We start from the raw sequence: 15,735 nt of genomic DNA, 5'->3' as shown, positions 1-15,735 counted from the left end.
ACCCCATTTTGGGTTCTCTCCAGTGGCTTTCCCAGAGAGTGCTTACATCCACCTCAGTGCACCCAATTGTTTCAGGCTCCATGTTTTGACGGGACTTGGAAGCTGAGGAAATAGCAGGACATCAGAGCATGTGATGAAAAAACACCTCCCCCTCCTTGGTTATGACAAAGTTAGAGGGAAGGAGGTGGAGGAATAATGAAAAGAGATAGCACAATACTACTTTCCATATCTCATGGTAAATTTATGTGGTTTCATGTGAGATAATACAAGCTCTTTTCTTTTTCATGAGTAGCTCATCACATTAAGAAGGGACCTGCTGTGTTAATGTAGGTATACAGCTCTCAATATCAACAAAGAAGTTGGATTTGAAAAAACAAAACAAAACCACAACTAGTTTTGCCTACTTCAAAGTAAGATTAAGTGACCTTTTCCTGGACATCTAGTAGAACATAGACATCTGCTGATCGCTCCAGAATGCCCTGGCTTATACAGCTGTCTACGGATTATCTCTCTTGTCACAGACACCAGGAAGGAAGCTTCTTAAGGACCTTGGTAGATTCAAAGCTGTATGCTGCGTGAATATTTGGAGTTACTATTTTTTTGCTTATATTTTAAACATATATATATATATATATATATATATATATATATATATATATTAGTCTATTGAATAACACCATGTAAGGGTAATTTTCTAGATAGTAAATTAAAAGACAGAGAGGAAAAGGATACCATACATTTGTTCAATTGTCAGGATGATGCTCTTTTCATGTAAGTAATCTCTAGATTCTTAAAGCATCTTTCCTTTGTCTACACACACACACACACACACACACGTTAAATATTTGGGATGGTGCTAGAATGCAAACTTAGGCTTTCTAGGACCTGTTTCTTTCCAGGTTACAGTTGACCATTGTGTGGAAGTCAGTGCATGAACTTGAAGCAGCTAGTCATCTACATAAACAACACTCGAGAGAAAATGCATTCAAGCATTCTACTTGTGTATAGTACTCTCTACATTTTTAATGCCCGGGGTCCCCTGTCTAGGGAATGGTACTGTCTGTATTAGTCTGGTTCATCCCACACCAAGGAGCAGTATAAAGACAGTCCTCTACAGACATGTCAACAGGCCACTTTGCTCTAGAGGGTCTGTCATTGAGACTCTCATGCCAGGTTATCCTAGATTATGCCACCTTGACAATTCATACTAACCATCACATATTATTTGGATTAATGCTGTGTGGTTTAGCAAAACTAACCGACTAAGATACATTTAAATATCCAACCAATCTAGTTTCTAAGTTTATAACATTTTAAGGTTGTTTGAGCTCTATATCTTCTTTGTTTTAGTTTGAATTAAATGACAGAGTCTGAATGAGGCATTCCTGATTATGATCAATTTAAGTGGCTTTAGAATATTTGTGGGTGTAGTTTGAACTTTGCTATATTATTTGCATGCTTGCTCCTTTCTTTATGATCTTTTGTATTTATTCTTTGAAATTTTCAAATAAGTATATAATGTATTTTGCTGATAACCACTATATTTTATGCACATTTCCTTTTCAGTTTTATATTTTTTCTTTTTATTTTCCATAAGAGTATCAATCATATCTTAGTGGCATGTAGCAAGGAATCAGTATAGAGAAGGTATTTTCAACTATGTTATTGAGACTGTACTATCAGAACACGTATCTGACATCTAAAGGGAGGAAATACTTTTTTTTAATATATGTTTATTATATTTCATATGTGTGTGTTTTGCTTGCATGTATGTCTGTGCACCACATGGGTTCCCAGTTCTCATGGAAGTCAGTGAAGGGCGTTGAACCACCTGGAACTGGAGTTACGGATGGTTTTTACCCACCGCTTAGATGCTGGGAACTGACCTGGAGTCCTGCTCAAGAACTCCAACTTTTCTTAACCACTGAGTTCTTGTAAAGCCCCAGGAGGAGCTTGTTCACATTTTGTTGAAGCCTCGTATTCATTTTGATGTAACACAGTCATTGAGAAATCCCAGAAGGTGTTCATTAGGCAGGCTGTAAAAGACAAGCCCCTTTATCATGTATGTGATTTTCACCAGGTTTGGTGGTTGAACCTACACAATGATGTGGGAACAGTGATGCTGCAGAAGCAATGTGTACCATGATGACCTAGATTGCTGTGCTTCCTCTGCCTTCACCACACGTCATTTACTCCTTAGTATTGAGATGATCATTTGGCCCACTGGTACCTTTCCGAGAAGGTGAATGTGGTGTGAAGCACTAGTCCCTTCTCGGACTGTATCTTGTTTCCTTCCTGATGCAGTTTATCATCTAAAAAGTGACATAAGCTCCACCTCTTTTCAATTTGTTTTAAAGAATGAGGATCTTAAAATATGAAGCCACTCATCTTTGCCTGCAGTTTGTCATAATGAAATCTTGACTGCAGTCAAGGGCAATTTCGGTAAATATACTCCAATGTAGCTATAGGAGAGAAGCTGGAATACTTTTAGAAAATGGTGTGTTATTTGCTTTATCTCCTACTAGTCAGACTTAATAACCATGAATCTTTTTCTTTTCTCCTCTCCTCAGATGTACATCCAGACAACAACACTCACTGTCTCCATGAGCTTAAGTGCTTCCGTGTCTCTGGGGATGCTCTATATGCCCAAAGTTTATATTATAATTTTTCATCCAGAGCAGAATGTTCAAAAACGCAAGAGAAGCTTCAAGGCTGTGGTGACTGCTGCTACCATGCAAAGCAAACTGATCCAGAAAGGAAATGACAGACCGAATGGCGAGGTGAAAAGTGAACTCTGTGAGAGTCTTGAGACCAACAGTAAGTCACCTGTAGACTTTCAGATGGTCGAGAGCGGGAGCACTTCCTAACAGATGTACGTTGAATACTCTTCTACTAGTCTTGGGAGCTATGCTACATGGTTCTATGGGCCTGACGCTACACACGCCTCGAGACTGTCACAACAGTCAGAACCACTGAATGAGAGCTAAATGCTTGCAAATGAGTACTCATTCCCAGCGTACAAATGTCCCACCTGAGCTCTTTAACAAGTATGACACTTAAGCTCTTCCTCTGAGGCATCATAGGACTTGACATTTGGAAATCTCTTTCATTTACAAAATTCATTTCTGAAACTTAGGAATTTGTCTACAGTATCTGTTGCTTCAGTGTTGGCTGCTTTCTGTTACTGTAGTTTATCGCTGATGTTTGTGGGATGAGGTGCTTAGATCATGCAGGACAAAGGAGCAGTTGTTGGTTGGGGAAATGAGAAAAGAGTTAACACGTCTAGTGGAGTCGTCATAAGTAAGTTCCCAGTGTGCACACCCCCCTTTACTTTCCTTGATTTCATTCTTGACTACATTAATTTCAAATAAGCCTTGAAAGTCTCCTGACCTCAAATACAGAACCCTTTCTGCCACTTTCTTCACCTGCCTTTCTATGCTATGTAGTGACCAAAGCCATCGTATGTTGACAATACAATGAAACCCTGGATAATCCATCAAAGCTCAACTTAACAGTTAAGACTTTCTTGGTATCCATAGAAATACATTAAACAGGTTAGGCATTTGTATTGTAAATATTTAGAAAGTAGAAGATAATTTATATTACCTGGTTATGTGAACAAATTAAAGGGAATTAAATTAAAACCGAAGTCTACAGTGCTCTCAATCTTTTGAGAATGCCATAGTATAAGTCTGTATTGACTAAGGATAAGTGTTTCTGTTAATGGTATACATCTATAATCCCAGAAATTGGGAGATTGAGGCAAGAGGATTGTGAATCTGTTGCTTGGGCTGTATAACGGCACTCAGTCTCAGAAAAATAAGATGATTCAGAAACAAACATACTCCCTTCCCCTCTAGGATCTGCTATCAGGCTCTTTTTTCTGGTTGGTATTCTTTTGACATTGTTTTAGTTAGGTTTTTTGTTTGTTTGTTTGTTTTTTACTGTGAAGAGTCACCATGACGGAAACAACTCTTTCTTATAAGGAAACATGTAATTGGTACTGGCTTACAATTCAGAAATTTAGTCCGTTGTCATTATGGGGGGATGCATGGCAACATGCAGACAGAGGTCATGCTGGAGAGGGAGCTGAGAATTCTACATCCTGATCTCTAGGCAGCAGGCAGAGAGAATGAGCCAGCCACTGGGCTTGGCTTGAACATCTGAAACCTCAAAGCCTGCCCCAGTGATACACGTTCTCCAACAGGACCACGCCTCCTACCAGTGCCCCTCCCTCTGAGTCTATGCCAGTCATTTTCTTTTAAATTACCACAGATATTAAATACACAAGAATTTTCTGTTTAGCTCTGTACCCCATTTTTAGTTGGATCATTTGGTTTGTTGGTTTTTAACATCTTGAGCTCTTTAAATATTCTTGATATTAGCTTTCTGTCAGATGTAGGGTTGCTGAAGATCTCTTTCCAGTCTGTAGACTGTTGTTGTGTTCTGATGACATTGCCTTTTGCTTTACAGAAGCTTTTCAGTTTTACGGGGTCCCATTTATTGATTGTTAATCTTAGAGCGTGATCTGTTGGTGTTCTGTTCAGGAAGTTGTCTCTTGTGCCAATGATGTCAAGGCTCTTCCCCACTTCTTTCTTCTAACAGATTTAGTGTGTCTGGTTTTATGTTGAGGTCTTTGATGCACTTGGACTTTAGTTTGTGTAAGGTGATAAATATGGATCTATTTTAATTTTTCTACATGTAGACATCCAGTTAGACCAGTACCATTTGTTGACGATGCTATCTTTTTTCCATTGTATGGTTTTGGCTTCTTTGTCAAAAATCAGGTGTCCATAAGTGTGTGGGTTTATTTCTGGCTCTTTTATTCGATTCCTTTGATCTACCAGTCTGTTTCAATGCCAGTACCATGCCATTTTAGTTACTGTTGCTCTATAGTACATCTAACACAGGAATATGAAATGGTGAGAAAGACTTAAAGAAATGCTCAACATCCTTAGTCACTTGAGAAATGCAAATAAAAATAACCCTGAAATTCCACTTCACATCCATCAGAAAGGCTAAGATCAAAAACTAAAGGATGACACATGCTGGAGAGGTTGTAGAAAAAGGGGAATTCTCCTCCATTGCTGGTGGGAATGTAGTCTTGTACAACCACTTTGGAAATCATTCTGGCGCTTTCTCAGAAAATTAGGAAGAGTGGTACCTCAAGACCCAGCTATACCACTACTGGGCATATATCTGAAAGATGCTCAACCATACTACAAGAACATTTCCTCAACCATGTTCACAGCAGCTTTATTTGTAATAGCCAGAATCTAGAAACAACCTAGATGTCCCTCATCTGAAGAATGGATGCAGAAATTATGGTACATTTACACAACGGAATGCTACTCAGCAATTAAAAACAATGAAATCAGGAAATTTGCAGGCAAATGGGGGGAACTAGAAAATATCTTGAGTGATGTAACACAGAAGAAGAAAGACACATGTGGTATATACTCACTTATAAGTGGATATTGACTATGCAATATAGGATAAACATAATAAAATTTGTAGTCCTAAAGAAGCAAAACAACACAGAGGACCCTATGGAAGAGGTTAAAACCTCACTGAGAAGGGCAAACGAGATAGACATCAGAAGTAGGAGAAGATAAGGAACATGACAAGAGCCTTCCCCTGGGGTTCTCTGAAATACTCTATTAATCAGGGTGTGGAAGGAGATACTGACACTCATAGCCAAACTTTGGCAGAGTGTAGGAATCCTAATGGAAGAAGAGGGAGATAGAAAGACCTGGAGAGGACAGCAATTACACATAAAGACCAACAGAGCCAAAATATCTGGGCCCAGGGGTGCCTGCAGAGACCAATACTCCAACCAAAGACCATGCATGGAGAAAACCTAGACCTCCTGTTCAGAGGAAGCCCATGGGCTGCTCAGTTTCCACGTGGGTTCCCTAGTAAAGGGTACAGGGCCTGTCTCTGACATGAACTCAGTGGCTGGCTCTTTGATCACCTCCCCCTAGGGTTTTGTGCTTTGCCATGCCACAGAGGAAGGTGATGCTGCCAGCCTTGATGAGACCAGATAGGCTAGGATCTGACAGAAGGGGAGGAGTTCCTCCCCTATCTATGGACTGGGGAAGAGGCATGAGGGGAGAGAGAGGAAGGAGGGTGGGACTTGGAGGAGATGGAGGAGGCTATAGCAGGGATACAAAGTAAAGAAATTATAATAAATGTGTAAATAAATACTTGCAAAAACACAGAACAAGAATTCCTCTGAGTTAATCTGTCTAGATATCTATGGACATTGCATATTATAATATGCTACACATAGAGATAATCTCAGATATATACGTGTGCTTTGCAAGCGTCTCAGTTTAAGGTCTGGTGAGATGGCAGAGAAGATAAAGGCACTTATGAGCAGCTATGTCAACCTGAAGTGTCTCCTGGGACCCACACTGGAAGGAGAGAAACATCTCTCACAAGTTGTATTTTGGCATCCACATACACTCTGGGCCACACACACATAATATACAAACAAACAAATTAAACTAAAAGAAAATTAAAACCGTAATGCTTAAGCCATCCTCAGAAGCCCTCTTGAATTCAAGATCATCCAGTAAAAATCTCAGTTACCTTTAGAGAAAGAAACCTTGTAACAACTCCACAAGTACTTGCACACAAACACCAAAAAGCAACCTTGTGAAAGTGCAGTAGGATGGATTTTAGTAACAACTAAGTACCATCACCCCATGATAGACGAATGATTTACCAATGACAGGATCTGAGCAAAATGCTGATTTGGGGGTGGAATTTTTCTCTGTTTTCCAGCTTGAAAGCGTGGGATAGGGATTTAAAATCCATGCAGATGCCAGTAAGCTGCTCTTGGCACTATGCATGTTTAACACTGGCACTGGAGGCATGAATCAGCAGACACTGCTTGACCTGTGTTTTGTGGCACTCCAGCAAAGGACATAATGGGGTTTCAAATGGAAACAACTAACATTTTGGTGGAATAAATACCAATCATCCCAAGCTCACCTAAGGAACATGATGAGAGGAAAAAAAAATCAATATCCTTTCCAACCTCTTGAAGGGCAAATAATTTCCCCTAAAAGTAAAATATCTACTGTCAATAAGCCCCAATCTTGTATTATTAACAAATCACAAACACTGACTATTTTCCCTGTTATTTTCTGTGGAATCAAAGTGGAAATTACACAATGTGTACACATTTCTCTGATTTCTTAAAAAATAATGGAGGTTACAGACTTGAAGGCTGTTATGAGAGTAAGCTTATTGTAAAATGGAAGAGTTAAAGTTCACATTTGAAAGGTAAAAATAAAAAAGATCAATCAAGATAATGTGAATTACTGCCTGAATGAAAAGTTGGGTTTTAGCTAATATAATTAAAATAAAGAATAACTGTTATTGTAGCACACACCCTTTTATGTTAGTAGAGAAAGTATCTCGGGAGCTGTGGCTACTCATCTGCTGATGGAAGTTTTGATTGTGACTGAACGGTGGCACACCCATATATTTAAATACATCATACATACATATGTATGTATGTATATATATATATGTGTGTGTGTGTGTGTAATGCATATGCATTACAGCCTCTTGTGTTCAGAAAACTCATTCTAAGATTTATTTTAATATAAATGTATGTATGTACATGTATATGTATGTGTCTGTGAGTGAGTGTTATCTGTGACTATTGGTGCCTGTAGAATCCAGAAGAGGGCCTCAAGTCCATGGTGATGAAGTCACAGATCACTGTGAGCTTCCCTGAGTGCTGGGAACCAAACTCAGGTCATCTGCAAAAGCAGTCAGCGTTTTTTTTTGTATGAAGTCGTCTGAAATAAATGCTTTTATTTAATTTATAAAACAGTAATTTCATATCAAACACAGTTCCACAATTGATTTTTTAATTTTATTTTTATTAATTACAGTTTATTCACTTTGTATCCTAGCTGTAGCCCTTCCCTCATCCCCTCTCAATCCCCGCCTCCCTCCCTCTTCTTTTCCCATGCCCCTCCCCTAGTCCAATGATCGGGAAGTTCCTCCTCCCCTTCCTTCTGACCCTAGCCTATCAGGTCTCATCAGGACTGCCTTCATTGTCTTCCTCTGTGGACTGGTAAGGCTGCTCCTCCCTCAGGGAGAGGTGATCAAAGAGCCAGCCACTGAGTTCATGTCAGAGACAGTCCCTGTTCCCCTTACTAGGGAACCCACTTGGAGACTGAGCTGCCATGGGCTACATCTGTGCAGGTGTTCTTGGTTATATCCATTCATGGTCCTTGTTTGGACTATCAATCTCACAAAAAGCTCCTATGCCCAGCACTTTTAAGTTTGAACATTCTCTCTAGGCCTAGAAGGATTGTTTTAAAAGTAAGTGTGGATTTCACCCAGACTTCCATGTCCTATGATTAAAATTTCAGAACTTCATAATATTTTTAAGGAATGTGAAGTTAGAAAGCCAACTAATTCCCTGACTTTGCATGACATGGCATTTTTCTGTCTTAAGATATCCCTCGGATTCAGAACAGAGAGTGGAATGAAAACAAAGCTTCCACAAGGTTTCCCAGCATTACCTGGTCATTGTTACAGTTACCTTTCTTATGATATACTCATTAATGAGTGATGACAGAATTACCATTTCTATAGCCATGAATTCAGTGTGGCACACCTAAGGGAGTTTATCATTGCCCTGTTCAAAACTGGTTTCCAATGGCGCATATACACACATAACTTTGCCAAAACAGTTCCCATTAGATCATCTGCACATCTTTAGTCTATTTTGATCCATAATAATTCTAAAATAATGATTCATCAAAATTATCTGACATTTGAAGTCATTTCTTATAGTTGCTTTATTTTCTTTTATTGAAAATAGATTTGTTTCTGTCATAATATACCTTCACTATGAATTTCTCTCCCTTTACCCCCTCAGTTCCTTCCCTCTTCCTTTCCTACCTCAATCCATTCTCCCACGTTCTCTCATTAGAAAATAAACTGTCTTCTTAGGGATAATAAAATAAAAATAAGACGTAATAAAATAAAACATATGATCAAACAAAAACTAACATATTAGGATAGGACAAAACAAACAGAGGGAAAGGAACCTAAGAAATGACACAAGAAACAGATCAATTCAGAGACTTATGTTTTGTTTCCATGTTTAGAAAATCCCACAAAACTAACTAAACTGGAAGCCATAATATATATGCAAAAGACCTGTAGCATAAAAAGAGAGAAAAAAATTAAAAGATGTATAAATATAAATAAAATAGTCTAGGGACCTAGAATAACACAAAATAGTAGTGTTAAAAAATGTCAATAAAATGGCTCTGAGTGACATTCTGTTAGACTCATGGATCTGTACTTGCTCAGTCATCATTAGAGATGTCTCTTTTTGCGGCAATTGGGAACAAAAACTGAGTTCCACAACCTAACATTATTCAGAAAGTTAGGGACCTTGGAACCCTCAGCTCCAAATGAGATGTCTCCATCAAATCTCTTCTTTCAGAGATAAGAAAACCCTGAGGAAGAGAATGTAGCATGTCAGAGTCAGAGGGAATGGACAACACCAAGGACACAAGGGCCACTAAATCAACATGATAGATGCATGTATGAATTCAGACAGACTAAGAGAGCATGCAGAGGTCTGCACAGGTCTACCCCAGATACTGTTCTTGAGCTGAAAGGAGAGGCTATCTCCAGTCGATAACCACCTGCAAATGAAAATTAGCTCTCCTCCGTCCCATAGCTTAGTTTTATTTAATTGCTTGTATATTGATATTTTCAGGACTGACGATCTCATATTGAACAGCCAATGGGTGTGCTCCACCATGACAATGACACTCAGCATTATTTAGGTGCCTGTAGTTATTCACCTATGACTAGAGTCTGGTGATTGGCCCCTTCCATTTTAGCACGTCTGTCGGTGTCACGCTTGTTCGGGTCTTTTTCACTTTTTGCACTCTACATATTTAATAGATATTTCTCACCCTCTTGGACATTTCTGACAATGGGGAATAGTGCTGAAAGTTCAGTGACCCTTTTACCTGTCACTTTTCTAACTCACAGTATGATTTCTTCATCACAGCTACAAGTAATTTATGAAAAATCCATCAAAAGGAGAAAAAAAAGTATAGATTTTGTTTTCTTTGAGAAATTAAGAGGCACCAAATGTATTGTATGTATCAAAATATGAACACTGAAAGTAAACCAATATAAAAAGCATTGTGCCTCACTTTGCACACACTCACAAAATGCAGTAGACAGCTTATGTTTAGGAAAAAGGGCTATCCAATAGGACCAGGAAAGGACAGGGGATTTCCATCACTAAGTGCTTGTCACTGAAGCATAAGGATCTGAGCTGAATCCACACCACAGGCATGAAATCTGGGTGTGAGAGTCATTTACAATCCAAGTGCTGGGGAAGCAGAGAAAGGTGAATCCTGGAACTCACTGGCCAGCCAGGCCTAGCTTACTGAGGAGCCCTCACATTTGAAGAAAAACCTCGGTCTCAAATTACAGGATGATGGCTTTAAAGAATGACGTCTGAACTTGAGCTCTAACCTTCACATGGATGCCCATGTGTGCCCTCACACACTCAGAGACATACAAAAAGTGATATACACAGAGACACACCCACAGGGACATATATAGAGACACACTCAGAGGAAGACATACAGACACACACACACACACACACACACACACACACACACAGGAAGGGAGGGAGACAATAGTATTTCTCCAAAAGAAAAAAAACAATGTTCTCCGAAAAATATTCTTTGTCTCTATTCTTACAACATTTAATTATTGGTGGAGATAAGGCTCATGAATTTGCTTAATTTTTCATTCATTTTGTAGAAATGGAGTGTAATGTGTAACTGGAATCAAGACCTCTTCCTTCCAGTGTGCCATGATAATAAACAACTGTGGACGGTGAAGATAATAATTCATGAGTGACCTAGTGTGAACATACACTTAATATTACTAAATTAAATAAAAGTTATTAAAGCCATGTATCATGGGCACTTCCTTGGACTGTGCTAATTTTCTTTTGTTTTTTTTTTTTAACAAACAAAAAACACATTTATTTCAGGGGAAGAAAATGAGTAGAACAGGACATGAAATAATAATAAGATAATATTCTGTACTCCGAAAAGATTGGAAATTACTCATGTTATAGTCACATAGTCAGCTTCAAATCTTTGATTTTTTGATGCTTCTTTTTCTCTCTTTTTTATTTTTTTAATTTTAATTTTTATTAGGCACAATTTGTTCACTTTGTATCCCCTCTGTAGTTCCCTCTCCCCTCCCCTCGCAATCTTACCCTCCCTCCCCCTTCTCCACCCATGCTCTTCCCCCAGTCCACGGATAGGGGAGGTCTTCCTCCCTTTCCTTCTGATCCTAGTTTATCAGTTCTCATCAGGGGTGGCTGCATTGTCTTCCTCTGTGTCCTGGTAAGGCTGCTCCCCAATTAGGGGAAAGTGATGAAAGAGCAGGCCGATCAGTTCATGTCAGAGACAGTCCCTCTGTTTCTCTCTTTTAGCTAAAAAACAAACAAACAAAAAACCACAAACAATAGAAAACTATTCACAGCCTGACCATTTTTGTAAACAATGAATATTTTATCCTAAGTGTCAAGGTGGAGATTATATAAATCCTTTCTTTTTTCAATTTATTCTTATTTTAAATATAAGTACTGTTTTTTTTTAATTACTTAGCTTTAATCATTTCCAAAACTATACGCTTATCAAAATATAACTTAATTTTCAATTAAAATTTAATGAAGACAGAATTAATATCTAGTATATACAGAGAACTGTAAAAAATTGAATAAAAACAATTTAATCAGTAAAAAAGCTAATAAGATGAAGGTTTCTCAGGTGGACATAGTAGTGCATGCTTTTAATCCCATAACTCAGGGAGCAAAGGGAAATCTCTGTGAGTTAGAGGCCAGCCTGATCTCAGAATCCAGGACAGCCAAGGCTACAGAGAAACCCTGTCTCAAACACAAAGATGAATATTTCTCAAGAGATGAAAGTAAATGGTCTATGAGCATATAAAAATGTTCAACTTCATTGTCCATCAAGAAATAGAAATTAAATCCACTTTGAGATTTTGTCTCACCACAGTAATTATTTTTTTTTCCACTTTTAAATTCATGATAGATTTAGCATGACTGGGTTCTCTGTAAGCTGAATGGGTTAATCACCAGTGTTCTGAATGACAGAGGGAGAAGTGTGATTATCAACTATGCACAAGAAACAGCTTTATGAGTTTTAGACATACTCAATGTATACACTATCAAAAATTATTTTAAAACATTTTAATTTTGAATTGAAGTACTTAATTAAAAATACATGTTTAAGCTTTTAAATATAATTATTCTAGTATTTAACTTAAAGGAGGTAACAATTTTGAACATTTTCACATAATAATATGTTTAAATTTTGCAATTATTTGTATTTAGTTTTGTATTGTCTGGAAGTATTAGAAAGAGTAAAAATTATAATTTTTTTGTTGTTCATGTGTTTCTAATAATTAGACAGAATATTTTGTTTTTATATGTTTCTTAAAATAGTTAAGCATTGTTTTATACTAAGTTGGTAAGAGAAGAGTTAAATATTAATGTTATCCTTTGAGACTTTATTTTCATGTATCCCTTATTAAAATAAAATAAAATAACCCACATATATCCATTGCCTGTATTAATATTAAGCTAAAAATGGTATGTACTTGATATTTTGGCATGTTTTTTACTAAAGTCTGAGATTATTGTTAATTTTTTTATTAGCTACTTTTTAAATTTTTATATTAATCACAGGTTATTCACTTTGTATCCCAGCCTTAGCCCCCTCCTTCATTCCCTCCCAATCCCACCCTCCCTCCCTCGTCTTCTCCCTGCTCCTTTCCAAGTCCACTAACAAGGACCATGTATGGATATAACCTAGAACCCCTGCTTGGATGTAGCCCATGGTAGCTCAATGTCCAAATGGGTTCTCTAATGAGGGGAACAGGGACTATTTCTGACATGAACTCAACGGTGAGCTTTTCTACTCCCCTCCCACGAGGGAAGAGCAGCCTGGCTAGGCCACAAAGAGGATATTGTTAATTTTTAATGGAAGATAAACATTGTCAAGGTACAACTAATTATAACCACTTAGTTATGGATTTGGTGAAGTGATTAAAATCTTTGATTTAGTCTGGTAGATTTTTTTATGTCTATTTTTTGAGACATTGGTGTTTTCTTTTTTTTATGTATATGAAAATTCAGTTTGTCAAGGCAACATGTAAATTAGATTTCGCTTAAGTTTTCTAATGATTAGCATTTTTGCAATCACTCTTCTGCTAAATATCCACCCACTGCACACTGGACTGGGAGCTCCTGCCCATTAGCATTTTGGCTGAATTTCTCATTGAATTTCTTCTGCATGGCTTAAAATACTAAGTACCATGTTTTTAAAAAACATTATCATCAGACAGCCCTAGCAGAATTTGAATTTTGAAACTGTATCAGCAAAGTGGTTATTAGATGCTATTAACTTGTCCTAATTTTTCTTAACAGCTTCTTCCACCAAGACAACATACATCAGCTACAGCAATCACTCAATCTGAGCAGGGAGCAGCACCATCTGAAGGCAGGTGCTGTGTGTTCTGAAGTATTGAACCAGAGACTGCAAAAATGCACTCCTGGAGATCTCCATAGACTACAATCAATCAGATCAATAGTCTTGTAAAGAACAAAAATTAGCCACGAGCCAAAAGTATCAATATTGAGGAGCAAAGAAGCCCATTTTATACAATACAACCAATGAGTGTCAAGCTAAAGTATTGCTTACGTGTGAGCAGTTAAAAAAAAAATCTCAAAAGGAAACTAATGTTAGCTTGTGAAAAAAAAAAATGCTGTTGAAATAAACCATGTCTGATGTTATCCTTGTAAGTATTTTTCTGTGATTGTGAGAACTCCTGTTCCTGTCCCACACTGTTCAATTGTATCAGACTCCGAGTCTGTTTCTTGTAATGGCTGACTGGATTGAAGCCCTGGGTTGTGCTACAAAATAAATGCAATGATTGACGCATGCAATTTTTATACAAATAATTTATTTCTAATAATAAAGGAATGTTTTGCAAATGTTGAGCGTTGTTTCGTTTCAGTTTTAAAACAAGGTAGTCCCCTTACGAGTTTGCACTCTGATGTTTTTAGATCCTTGACCTGGGTTGATGCAGCCTCCTTCAGGTACCTGGCTTTTAACTGTCTGCGAGAAGACTTTTATTGCTCTGTGAGGAGGTATCACTGGTATATTTTGTGAATACTTTTGATTCATGTAATGGATTTTCATAGCAACTACTCCTATGAAGAATCAAGTTGTAGCTTGGTAAAATTTCTTCAAGTTGTTATAATTGACAGGGATTTAAACTTTACTTTCGAGAATATATTATGAAAATTGTCATGGAAAAATAGATCACTCTCTGACCAAATTGCTCCATATCATTTCTAATTCAAAACTTTTTCATACTGAAATATTCCCTGCTATGTGATATTAACCTTCTCTCACCTGCGCCTAGCAGTCACTGAAATCAGCAGAGTAATGGGCCTTACCCAGGTCATTCTTTAAAACCCTGAATTAGCATATTTATTCCTTTGGCATCATTAACGAAACCACAGTTCAGATAATATGTCAATGAGTTCTTATTTTCCAAGTGAAAACATTCATTGCTTCATAAAACAGTATCATTAAAGAAGAGAAAACAGGAAGCTTGTTAATAAACATACCAGGGAGATAGAGAAAACAGGGAACAGGACAGGAGCCTACCACAGAGGACCTCTGAAAGACTCTACTCAGCAGAGTATTGAAGTAGACGCTGAGACTCATAGCCAACCTTTGGGGAGAGTGCAGAGAATCTTAGAAAAGAAGGGGGAGAAGGAAGACCTGGAGGGAACAGGAGCTCCACAAGGAGATGAATAGAGCCAAAATCTGGGCCCAGTGGGTCCTGCAGAGATAACCCAACCAAGGGCCACGCATGGACATGACGTAGATCCCCAGCTCAGATATATACCATAGGCAGATCAGTCTCCATGTTTGTTTCCTAGTAAGGGGAACAGGGGATGTCTCTGACCTGAACTCAGTGGCCAGCTTTTTGATCACCTCCCCCTGGGAGGGGGGGTGCAGCCTTGCCAAGCCACAGAGGAGAACAATGCAGCCAGTCCTGATGAGACCTGATAGGCTAGGGTCAGATAGAGGGGAGGAGTGAATTTGTGACTGCTTTGTCCTGGGATCCTCTATGACATGCAATCTCAGACATCTATCAAATCAATGGCTCTCTACAATCATTTTGTTAGTAAATGTTCTCTGTGCTGAGTTAGCTTAGCTGGCTCATTGCTTTCCTTATAGGCATAAAGAGCCATCTCTGTGACTTCACCCAAGATATTAACAGTCACTTTATTTAATTGATAGGGTTCATGGAGCATCATGTAGACTCTGTTCATCCATAGAACAGTTTTCTAGAGCTCCAAGAAGACAGGTAGCAATGGACAGAAGGAAATACACGGTGATTAGCTTTATGTTGAATTTCTCCATGTAATATTTGTTCTTTGCAGGTAATATTTTAATCAAAGAATAAAACTATCATTCTTCAATATCTGAACTAGGGAAATAAAATTTTATAATTTAAATCCTAAATCCAGTTCTGGGTGTGTTTTCCAGGTAAGAACTGTGCTGAGACGAATAGTCTTAGCACTGTATGTATTTATTGTAT

The 15,735-nt window shown here is 38.0% G+C and overlaps 1 protein-coding gene across 6 annotated transcripts in view; it reads left to right on the top strand.

The window, feature by feature from the left end:
- Grm8 (glutamate metabotropic receptor 8) overlaps positions 1 to 14,113 on the top strand; it is an 809,809-nt gene extending 795,696 nt beyond the window's left edge. For 5 of the 6 annotated variants that reach the window (XM_060374210.1, XM_060374214.1, XM_060374209.1 and 2 more), the window contains exons 10-11: positions 2,571 to 2,817; positions 13,544 to 14,113. In XM_060374210.1, coding sequence (XP_060230193.1) covers positions 2,571 to 2,817; positions 13,544 to 13,593 — 297 coding nt within the window. In that variant the 3' untranslated portion in view covers positions 13,594 to 14,113. Of the gene's footprint in view, positions 1 to 2,570; positions 2,873 to 13,543 lie in introns of all 6 variants that reach the window. The other variant, XM_060374213.1, reaches the window with a different exon arrangement.
- The last annotated feature ends 1,622 nt before the right edge of the window (positions 14,114 to 15,735 follow it).

This window comes from Meriones unguiculatus, chromosome 21 (assembly GCF_030254825.1).
Source record: "Meriones unguiculatus strain TT.TT164.6M chromosome 21, Bangor_MerUng_6.1, whole genome shotgun sequence".
NCBI classification, from domain to species: Eukaryota; Metazoa; Chordata; class Mammalia; order Rodentia; family Muridae; genus Meriones; species Meriones unguiculatus.
The sequence above is the reverse complement of the archived record's forward strand: the minus strand, read 5'-3'. Positions and strand labels throughout refer to the sequence as shown.